This window comes from Lacerta agilis, chromosome 1 (genome assembly GCF_009819535.1).
Source record: "Lacerta agilis isolate rLacAgi1 chromosome 1, rLacAgi1.pri, whole genome shotgun sequence".
Lineage (NCBI taxonomy): Eukaryota > Metazoa > Chordata > Lepidosauria > Squamata > Lacertidae > Lacerta > Lacerta agilis.
This window is the reverse complement of record NC_046312.1, coordinates 43,416,548-43,426,988: the sequence shown is the minus strand read 5'-3', so window position 1 is coordinate 43,426,988 and position 10,441 is coordinate 43,416,548. Positions and strand designations below refer to the sequence as shown.

General features: G+C 41.7%; 1 protein-coding gene across 1 annotated transcript in view; it reads right to left on the bottom strand.

Annotated features, from left to right (window-relative positions):
• Positions 1-679: 679 nt before the first annotated feature.
• MIDEAS (mitotic deacetylase associated SANT domain protein) overlaps positions 680-10,441 on the bottom strand; it is a 46,031-nt gene continuing 36,269 nt past the window's right edge. Inside the window, exons 10-14 of the mRNA XM_033146215.1 lie at positions 8,266-8,354; positions 6,395-6,544; positions 5,625-5,819; positions 4,959-5,176; positions 680-2,039 (exon numbers count right to left, since the gene is read on the bottom strand). Of these exons, the coding sequence (XP_033002106.1) occupies positions 1,802-2,039; positions 4,959-5,176; positions 5,625-5,819; positions 6,395-6,544; positions 8,266-8,354 (890 nt within the window). The 3' untranslated portion in view covers positions 680-1,801. The remainder of the gene's footprint in view (positions 2,040-4,958; positions 5,177-5,624; positions 5,820-6,394; positions 6,545-8,265; positions 8,355-10,441) is intronic.

Sequence of the window (10,441 nt, the reverse complement as noted above, 5' to 3'; positions counted from 1 at the left end):
GAAGTCAGGAATTTTAGTGCCGAGTCCTAGACCTTCCCAAATATAATTTACAGATAAAGTCACTAAAAAGACATAATCCTCGGGCTACCTAGTGGCCACACATCATAGCTGTCCCCCAACATTATAATAAATAAACCAGCTGTGTTCTTAAACACTTTCAATTCAATACCAATTCTTAACCAGGCATCTTTTTGGGGGACAGAAATGCCTTCTGCCTTGCTTCTCCCTCCACTGCAAAATTGAAAACTAGTACTCTTTCACCTGCTGATATGTGGAGATAGCTCTCTACACAGTATAAGATGACAACTGCAAACACTGCAGTTAATGATAGCATAGATGCTATTTAAAGTACTAATATTTCTTCCAAAGAGAGAGACCCTGGGACACGATCACTGCAAGTCTAGTTCCACCCCCCCCTTCCCAATATGCTGGATATCTTGCATTTAAAAAGGGGGGTCTTGGGTCCATCGAGTGCTAGTTGTGCAAGTTCTGAATGAAGGCTCTTCTTTGGTTGGGAAATGATAAGCCCAGCAGTGTGGGTTGCAAAATGCTTAGGAATGGAAAAATATGAATATTCATAAATCAGTCAAGTGTTCTCATAAGGGTTTTTCAAAGCCTTTTTTAAAAGGAAGGAAGGAAGGAAGGAAGGAAGGAAGGAAGGAAAACATACAATGCTTAATCTTTTTCTTTTAGTAGCTTTTCTTTTGTGGAGGTATTGAAAAAGGACTGAACAGGTAAATAAACAACATGATACCCAATCTAACTGGGCAGCTTCAGGGTGAAATCCAAAGGCTTCCTCTCTGCCACTTCTAGGCATATATACCACAGTAGCTGCAATGTATGAATATTTACCTGCCTTACACCAAATCAGACCATTGGTTCATCTAACTCAATCTCATCTATTCAAATTGTCAGTGGTTCTCTAAGATTCTCTATCCCCAATCCTATTAACCTGAGCTCCTTTTATCCATAATCCCAGGGACAGATGCTGTAAGAAAAGCCTGTGTTCTGCCCTCAAAGCTATTGACCATTCCAATAGTTTAGGTGTCAGCAACAGCCCTTGCCTCCAGCCGCCAGAAGTGTGTGCAAAATATATGGTCAACGCTGTGTGGCATTTCTAAATTCAACAGCCAAGGGCGAGGCTGAATTAATGCTAGAAACATATGTGGCTTCCTCTGTTTGAAAAGACAAGTCTTTTACTCTCAAAGGTCATCCCCCAGAGGCTGCTCCCTACCTGATTTTTCTGGACATCTTTTTCCTCTGGAAAATAAATTCTCGTAATAAAGGTTGGAGGAGGTAAAACACGTATTGGCTGGAGCCCTAACCAGGTAGACTGAAAAAGTTAACGAGTGTGGAACTGCAGGTAAAACCTGGAGGTTGGAAAAGGACGAAACAATATGGGAACAACAACTGATACCCCAGCAGATTTCTCACCCTACGCCCCACCCTCACCCTGGCACTGCTCTCATGACTCCCAGAGATCCCATGGAAGGGTAATTTGAACTGAAGGAAAGCTGAATTCCATGTCATGATCATTTGTTCAAATAGGTACCGAAACAGTTAATTTATAAATAAAGTGATTCATAAAATTTTGGTTTTCTTTAAAAAGTAGAAACTTCCAAGGTGATGGTTGTCTTTTCTTTTCAAAATCCACCAGTCTGTGTTAGTGAGGAAGGAAGTGGAAGCAAGAGGGCTGGGTGTCTGTTCAGATGTGGAGCTACACAGGTGCAACAAGTGGAAAAGATCTTCCCAGGTTCAAAGGGCCAGCCCAGCTCTTGCAGCCTCCTCCCATGACCCTCTGCTACACCTCTCCATCCTCATCTGAGCTGCTGCTGCCACTGCCGCTGCTGCCACTGCTGCTGCCGCTGTCGCTACTTTCCTCCTGCTGAGCTCGGCTACGAGCCGCTGCCACTGCCTCTGCCGCCGCCGCTGCTGCTTCTGCTTCTTCCTTCTCTCGCTGCTTCTGAGCTGCCGCCTTTTTCTCCTGCTCAGCGTGGCTTTTCATGTGAGCGCTGCGGCTTTTCACCTTGTAGAAGATTCTGGAGAAAAAACACATAATAGCGCCGTTACTTACTCTAGCTCACCTTGATTTCTCTTGTGAATCGGAGAGATTCAACATCCTCCCTGAAAGACGCTAACTTCCCCAGGCAAGGTCACCAGTGAAAACTGCACTGCTGTAAACAAAACTGCTCCCATGTTATTCTTAATGTATGCTCAGTGTTGGCCACTGGGAAGGATAAGTGAACTGGGAGGCCTAGATAAAACACTTGAGTCTTCCGTGATTATGTGCTGCAATATCTGTAGCAAACCATATTGTGCTTGTAGCGCAGATTCTGTGAAGTGATTGCGGACTCAACCCTTGTGATTTCTTTTAGCTATGTGTTTGTACTTAGCCAACGTACTAACTTAATCTAAGGTACAGGCAGCTGTGGACACGGCTCCACTGCCTCACTGGATCAGATTAATGGTGAGTCTAGCCCAGCATTCTGTCTCCAGCAGGGGCTGGTTAGATGCCCCTAAAAGGATAACAAAGAACAGGGCCTGGTGGAGAGAGCTTTCCCGTTTGTCCCTGGCACCTGCTGATCAACGAACATGGTTGTTTCCAATCTTAGCTTTATGCTAATAGCCACTATTGATGTATCTTAGTTACAGTAAGCTGTCTTTAAAGAGAAAAAAGCACAACCTAAGACCTAAAACAAACCCTGAATAAGATGCACAGTTACCGAAATACAATAAGGGGAGAAATCACTCAAGGTATATCATATCCAATAATAGCACACCCAGTTGCTTCTGTGATTATCCTGGTTTGACTGACATGCCTCCTGTCATTCTGCAAAGCCCGAACGCCATTCCAAGACCAAGCAAAATAAATATATATATATGTTGCACTCCCCTTGTTTAATCCTGTCTGCTGAACAGGGCCTGTCTCTTGTCCAGGGCCTCCTAGGAAAGAGGTAAGTGTGTGTGGGGGGGTGCATATGCATGTGAGTTCTGGTCTGGATCCAAACAACCACATAATTAGCTCCATATGCCCAAGGAAACTTTGGACTTGCATTAAAAAAAAAAATCTTTTGCATAGCAAATTCCTCCTGCCCACAATACTGCATGACAAGCCTGTTCTAACACCAAATGAAGTTTCAAAAGCAATTTATGCAATGGCACGGGCATCTTGAATAATTCAACGGTGCATGTTTAAGACACTACCTATAATAGCTCTTTAACAGTCTAGTTGGCCTAACCCTACTGTCACCTGGGACCAGTATACACCATCACCCATGACTGGCCTAGGTTTAACAGACCCACAAAACAGACTATGATCTTATTTGTCTATGAAAGCATTTTCTATGCCACCATATCATAAAATAGCAAGGTGGCGTACAGTATGAAACATCATTACAGAAAGTCATAAAGGTGACTGACTGACAAATCAAAATTTAATCTTGTAAGCAAGGTGAGACTTGCCACCTCCCTCTCATAAAGCATGGCACTTAGTAAGAGCTCTGTTTTGATTTTCACACTGGTTTTACACCAAAACATTGTCTAGATTGTGTGGCTGCCTGCTTTCTAGAAATGAGTTCCCTGCCGAAAACAGCAATGGGAACCTAGCTGGGACACAGAAAGGGTCAGGTGCCTTTGTGTAGGTCTTCCCCACGGGTCAAATGTTTTTTGAAGCATCCAAATGGTCTTTAACCTGATACGAGCAGCTATTAAAAAAAGAAAGAAAATCTCTTGCTAGCAGATTAACGCACTAAATAGGTTTCAGCTAGATGCTTTACTCCTATGCAAATGTGCCTGGAAGTTTACAAGCAACAAGAAAGTGAAAGTAACACCATTACTCCAATGTAGGTAGAAATCATCTGCACCTTGTTCCCCATTATCTCCAGCAATTGTAATCTGATCTTAAAATCACTGATTTCTCTCTTCACAGTTGGTTTACGTCCTTCCATTTCTGATCTTCTAGTTACTTACTTGATGGCTCATTTTCTTAGCAGGCTTCAACAAGAGATTTGGCTAACCCTTTTCGAAAATCCAAGTATCATGACTATCTTCTATCCACATCAGGGTTGGGGAACCTGTGGCCCTCCAGGTGTTGCAGAGTCCCAGGCAGCATGGCCCATGACCAGGGATGATGGGAATTGCAGACCAACAACATCTGGAGGGTATCATCCTTAAAACAGACGCAGCTGACCCTCAATGTTATGTATACGGCACTTTCAGAAAGAAGTGCAAGAAGACAGAACTTGGAATGCTAGTGAGGCTTCACCTCTTTTGCATCTGGGGAAGTGACTGGAAAACAGTGTTGACTACCAGGCCAACACAACTGAGAATACAATGGATAGCGATCGCCAAAGGAGGATAGTGATTTCACTCTCTTAATTTCATCATTTTAAGTACTAGGTAAGGCTCACTCTTCACTGGGTTTATGCAAACCTGGCAGAGAACAACACTTTCTAGCACAATGGACCCTGCAGGCAACAAACATTCTCTTTCTTAAGTCTACCTCCAGTAGAAGCCTACATGTTGAGTCCTGAACTATTATCTGTTGCTACAGGAAAATATGACGACTTCAGTGTCTACTGAAAGACTCCTCTAAAACACTCCCTGAAGCATCTCATCTCTGCAGGAATCCTATCATTCATACTGGCAAAATGTACATAACTTCTGAAACGGACCATGGCATTTTTCTGGCAAGATGCACATGTACCCTAAGGGATCTCTACAACTGCAGGAAGCACATTTTTTAAAAGAAAATTTATTTTATTTCAAAGGTTAACAAGACTGAATGAAAAGCTACAATAACATAATTATTGGAGCTGTTAAAACACTGATTAACACTGCCTCCACCCCAGCAAAATAGGCTACCACTTCTTTAGTTCTAAATTATTATTTTTTACTTCCTCCTGTACAAAAGAAACAATGGAACCCTTGTTTTCGTTTCTGAGTTTTCCCACTCTTACCTTCCACATTTTTTACATGGAAACTCCTCCTCTTGGTTCTGGGGTTTGCTGACAGTGTCCTGTTTGGGCTTTGGTTTTCTTTTTCTCTTTTGGGCAGGTGGAGAAGTCTTCCGATATTTAATGGGCGTCTCCTTTGTCCTCCTTGAAGTTCTGCCTCTGGCTTCTGCTGCTCTTGGAGGACCAGGTTCCTGCTGTTTTTCCACAAGGAGACTACCAACCTTCAGAGGAAGGAATAATTATTGCAAGCTGGAACAACTAGGAATCCTATGGGAGTAGATGCTGGACAATGGCCAGAGATGAGGATTTTACCAATCAAATCTATATGGGGGTGGGATGAATCCAGTGACTAAAGCAAGGGGATTAAATATGTAAATATAAAATGAAATTAAATGTATTAACAGTTTTGGGTTTTAAAAAACAAATTACAAAATGGAAAGTTTGAAATACTACAGGAAAACACGTTGTAACACAGGATCCCTCTTGATGTCCTTTTTACTGAGCATTCATTGTGATTTGTGCTCACGATGTTACTGTTCAATACTGTTTGCACAAGGCTACCACCATGCCAACACTTTCAAGCTTAAGATGACATTAGGAAGAACTAAATGCACACCCGGTTTGGCAAAATCCTTCTAAACTGAATGCCACAAGTCGTTCTACACTTACCTGGTCCTCAGTGTGTAGCATCTGTGTGGGTTTGGGGAGTGCGGTGTTGCTGTTCTTGTCGTCAAACTCATATGCGTCTACTTCTTCCTCTTTTATAACCAACCGATCCTCCACTTCCTCTTCCTCTTCGTCAGTGTTTTCATAGTCTTCGTTATACGTTCTGGGAGGAAGAGTTCGCGTAAGCCTATGGGAGCTCTTCATAAAAGTAAAAAAAAAAGCGGAGAAGGGAAGCAAGTCAGTTTTTTAAAAGAAAAATCAATGCAAAGGCAGAATCCAGGAAAGTGGATCTTAACAAGTCCAATGGAGTCCAGCCAGCACCATTCCAACAGAACCTCCTCAAGTTTTAATAAATGCGTTGGGGAAACTGGAAAAGGCTCCTCCTTACACTTCATTTGTAGAAAAGTACATTAAATTTGTTGATGTATATTTTATTTGTACAACATTGTATTCTTACGTGCAATGATCATTTGAAAGTGGGGTAATACCTGAGGCAAAGGAACCTTGTGATAAAATGAATGTACAAGATAGGAGCGCTCATAAACTACATTGTTAGATACCTTCCTTGCTTCTCTACTGTGCTTTGCTATGCAGAAGATTGCGACTGACATGATTTTTGTGGTTATATTTGTTGTTTGCGAAGTTTAATGAAAATAATAAAAATTACGAACCAAAGCAACCAACGGACTACTTGTGTGCTCAGGCTGCATGGTCGTCTCGTGCAATTTTACACAAAATGTTACAGCATAATTTTGTGGCATTCCGAACATTACCTTGATATCTACTTCCACTTCATCTTTAACCGCTTTTTCACTGGCTCCATCAACATCCCCAAAGATCAAAGCCCCATTCCGGCCTATTTTTACTTGCTTTTTGTATGTATAATAGAACTCCACACACTGAGCCACAGTCTTTGTTTTAATCTGTAGAATTTATTAAGAGGAGGAGGGGAAGAGACAAGGGAGTAAATGGGAGGAAAATGCAAAAATAAAAATAAAATCAATACACACACCTGTCACTCACACTCACACTCCCCCACACCTATGTGCTTCAAAGCCACAGGCCACAATGCTAAGAGCTTGTTCATGTCTATCCTTTCTGAAGGCTGGGCATGATTTTCCTTTTCCTTTTGTTTCCTGGTTTACAGAGCTTGCTTGCAACATGGGAGATGGAATGGGGAATAGGTTGCTGCAAGTGAAGGAAGAGATTCATAAATTCTACTGGGCACATACAGTAATAGTGTTTCCTGGCTTGCAGTCAACTCTCTGGTGCTTTGCTTGATCGACATCAATCACAGACTTACAGTGCAATCCTAACCATGTCTACTGAGAGGAAAGCCCTGCCAAATAAAACAAGGCTTACTGCCAGAGGATGTGAAGATTTCAGACGTAGGTATAAAAGAAAAAAAATATATGGTTAGTATTCAGCTTAGTTGACTACCACCCTGTATCTATTGATATAGACTTTTATTCTGGCCCATTCCAAAGACTCAGAAAGCTAACAAAATGGGGGGGGGGATCTAAAGTTGGAACGTGTGAAGAGGATGGCAACCAAGATGATCTGGAGATCAAGCCTTATGAGGAACGGTTGAGGGAGTTGGGTAGGTTTAGCTTGGAAAAAAGGAGACTGAAAGGAAATACGATAACCATCTTCAAATATCCAACGGGCTGCCACAGGCAAGACGGACCAAGCTTGTTTTCTTCTGCTCCAGAGGCTAGGGCCCGAACCAATGGCTTCAAGTTACAAGAAAGGCGATTCCAACTAAGCATCAGGATTGTTGACAGTATGATCTTTTGACAGTGGAATGGACTCCCTTGGGAGGAGGTGGACTCTCCTTCCTTGGAGGTTTTTAAGTAGAGGCTGGATGGTTAGATCTGCCATGTATGATCTAGTTGAGATTCCTGCATTGCAGGGGGTTGGACTAGATGACCCCTGGGGTCCCTTCCAACTCTACAATTCTGTAATTCTATGACTACAATTCTTCCAATGTTTCAAAATTTTGGAAGGAAAAAATGCGTAAGGGGAAAGAAACACCCAAGACTTTCAAGTCTCCCCAACATGAATTCCCACAACCACTTTCCTATCACTGGTCCTTTCCATCTTTCACAAAATGGTCTAAAACACCCTGAGAATTAGATGAATGATATCAGGCAATGTAGATACTGACAAAACTACACCTTCAGCTCCCTTCCTCTTTCAATTCCCCTTAATATTTTAAGATGTGCTTTGCAGGTCTCACACTTTTTTTCTTTTTTTCTTTTGGTTCACAATTGATGCTCCTTCTGTTTCATTTGTAGTTTTTCCCCTCCACAGGTATCATCTCCAGAAAACTACGTTTTGAAGTATGTTGTGACTATATTTTGTTGTTACAGAGACTGGAGCAAAATAAAAACTTGTCACGCTGCGCTATGGATGTGAGAGCATAAAGGCTTCTACTGAGGAGAGATTATCTGTACAGTATACAGAAAAATCTCACCTCCAAAGTGGCAGTGAGATACTCCATTGAACAAACACTACAGAACACAAGTTCCCAGCTAGAGGATGAAGCAATCCCCAAGGCCAATGATCCAGTGACACTTGCATATGTCCTGCAACGGCAGATCAATTATTTTGCAATGCACTCAAGAAGCAACAAGCAACTCACAAGTTTCTGAACCAGGAAGAAGTCTTTCTTGTAGATGGCAATCCCCTTATTGAAGAGCTTTTTCTCTAGTGTGCTCCACTTATCTGATCCTGAAAAGAAAGAGTGGAACACAACTTCATTACCTTTTCAATATTATTTCCATACATTTAAACATTTTATTGTTAAGGTGTGTATCTCTTGCATATCTCTGCTACACTGTCTGGTTTGTATTGATATTATTGCTCTTATGTGAACACCTGTTTTTCTAAAAACTTTTTGTAGGAAAATGCTATGACAAGCATATTCGAAGCTATACATTGGGGGGGGGGGGAATCCTAATCTTGTGTTCTTTTTAGCTAAGGACGAGATGGTTGGACAGTGTTCTCGAAGCTACCAACATGAGTCTGACCAAACTGCGGGAGGCAGTGGAAGACAGGAGTGCCTGGCGTGTTCTGGTCCATGGGGTCATGAAGAGTCGGACACGACTAAACAACAACAACAACAACAACAACAACAACAGTCTACCTCTATTAACTAGCCTGCTCCCCATAAAATTATTGTGCATTTATACTTTTTAGATTACTTTAAACAAATTATACCACTGCATACCCAAAATACTTCAGTGAGTCTCACTACAGGTGTGTCTCAAATGACAGCATACTCCTGCAACATACAAAGCTGAACCATATACACATAGACTTGAAAGCCATCTAACCCTAAACAAACAGAAGGGCTCCTTCCATTCACTAAGGGAAATGGGATCCAGTGGGTTGGGGTGAAATTCTGCACCAATCTTCCCCATGCAGCCTCTTGCACTGCCTCCCACGTTGTTCCCCCAATAGTCTGACATAAATTTTCAAGGAGCAAAGGCACTACTGGGGAAAGTAGAAACTGGTGAAAATCACCTCCCTCTCCTTCTACTGGCAGAAGCATCCCCATGAATGGAACTATTCTCACAGGATGTTCCTACCTGTATAACCTAAGTTAGGATCAAAGCCATAGTCCAAAACACTTTGATTACTAGAGAAGTGTTTAGTGTTACTTTCTCCTCCACAGTGTTATAGGGCAAGAGTGAACGTGAACCCCAAAACACTTTCTCATTTCATGGAAGGGGAGATATCCAATATTAGTCAGAGTAAATGCACTGGAATCAATGAACTTAAGTCTACTGATTTCAGTGGATTTAGTCTAAGTATGACTTAGTTAGATGTCGCCCAAGGTTTAGAAATGAACATATTGATGATGACCTTAGAAATAACATCCATTTTCTAATTCAGGAGAAGTAAAGCTTGCAGTAGGAGTTGATTTCTGTCTATGAGTGATAGATAACTTTGACACTAATGAGGCAGACAATACCCATACAATGATTCATTTAAATTGTACCTAGGACTCTTAAGATTTTAGTTGTCCATTTCCTTTATTCCATGTCTTTAGTCATCATTTTCACAAGTTCACATGCACCACATTAGATACAAAAGGGTATTTTTAGCATCTTTTCTAAAAAGCAGCCCATATTGAAATCAGCCACGCGTTGTCATAGATACTCCAGGATCCAGATGAATGCATTTTGGTTCCACAGGAAAAAACAACAAGTACAAAGAAGCAACTGATGACCCGGAATGGTGCTTGTGGATGTTCTACACCATTTGTATCTTCACAGCGAAATGCAGAAAAATAACGTGACAAATAACATAATTCAATTTTGCTCCGTGTCTCCCTGTTGTCCAAATATCCAGCAGGGTGGGTGTTCAAAATGTTTAGCATTCTCTCTCTCTCTCTCTCTCTCTCTCTCACACACACACACACACACAGCTTGCACGCTGCACATGTCCTTGAACTGCTTCTTCCTTTAGCTTTGCAATACAGATGACTGTGCAACGAGTACAGACTCTTTGCCGGTGTACAGAGGAACACACCCTAACATATAGACTGGCTGCCCTCACTGAAAGGCAATTACATGTTCTCATGAGACTGTAATACAATACCATTGTATTTATGACATTTCAAATCATGCACTTAATCTATTGCATTGCACACATAAGCCTCTGTTTGACCTTGATTAGCCTTGGTAAGAACAAAACCTTCCTTCCAACTGGCACTGTCCAACTGATAACCTGATCAATAGCCATTTGCCACTCCAAAGGTTGATGTCAGACACAGGTAATAATTACTTAGAAGAGATAATTATAAGTGATTC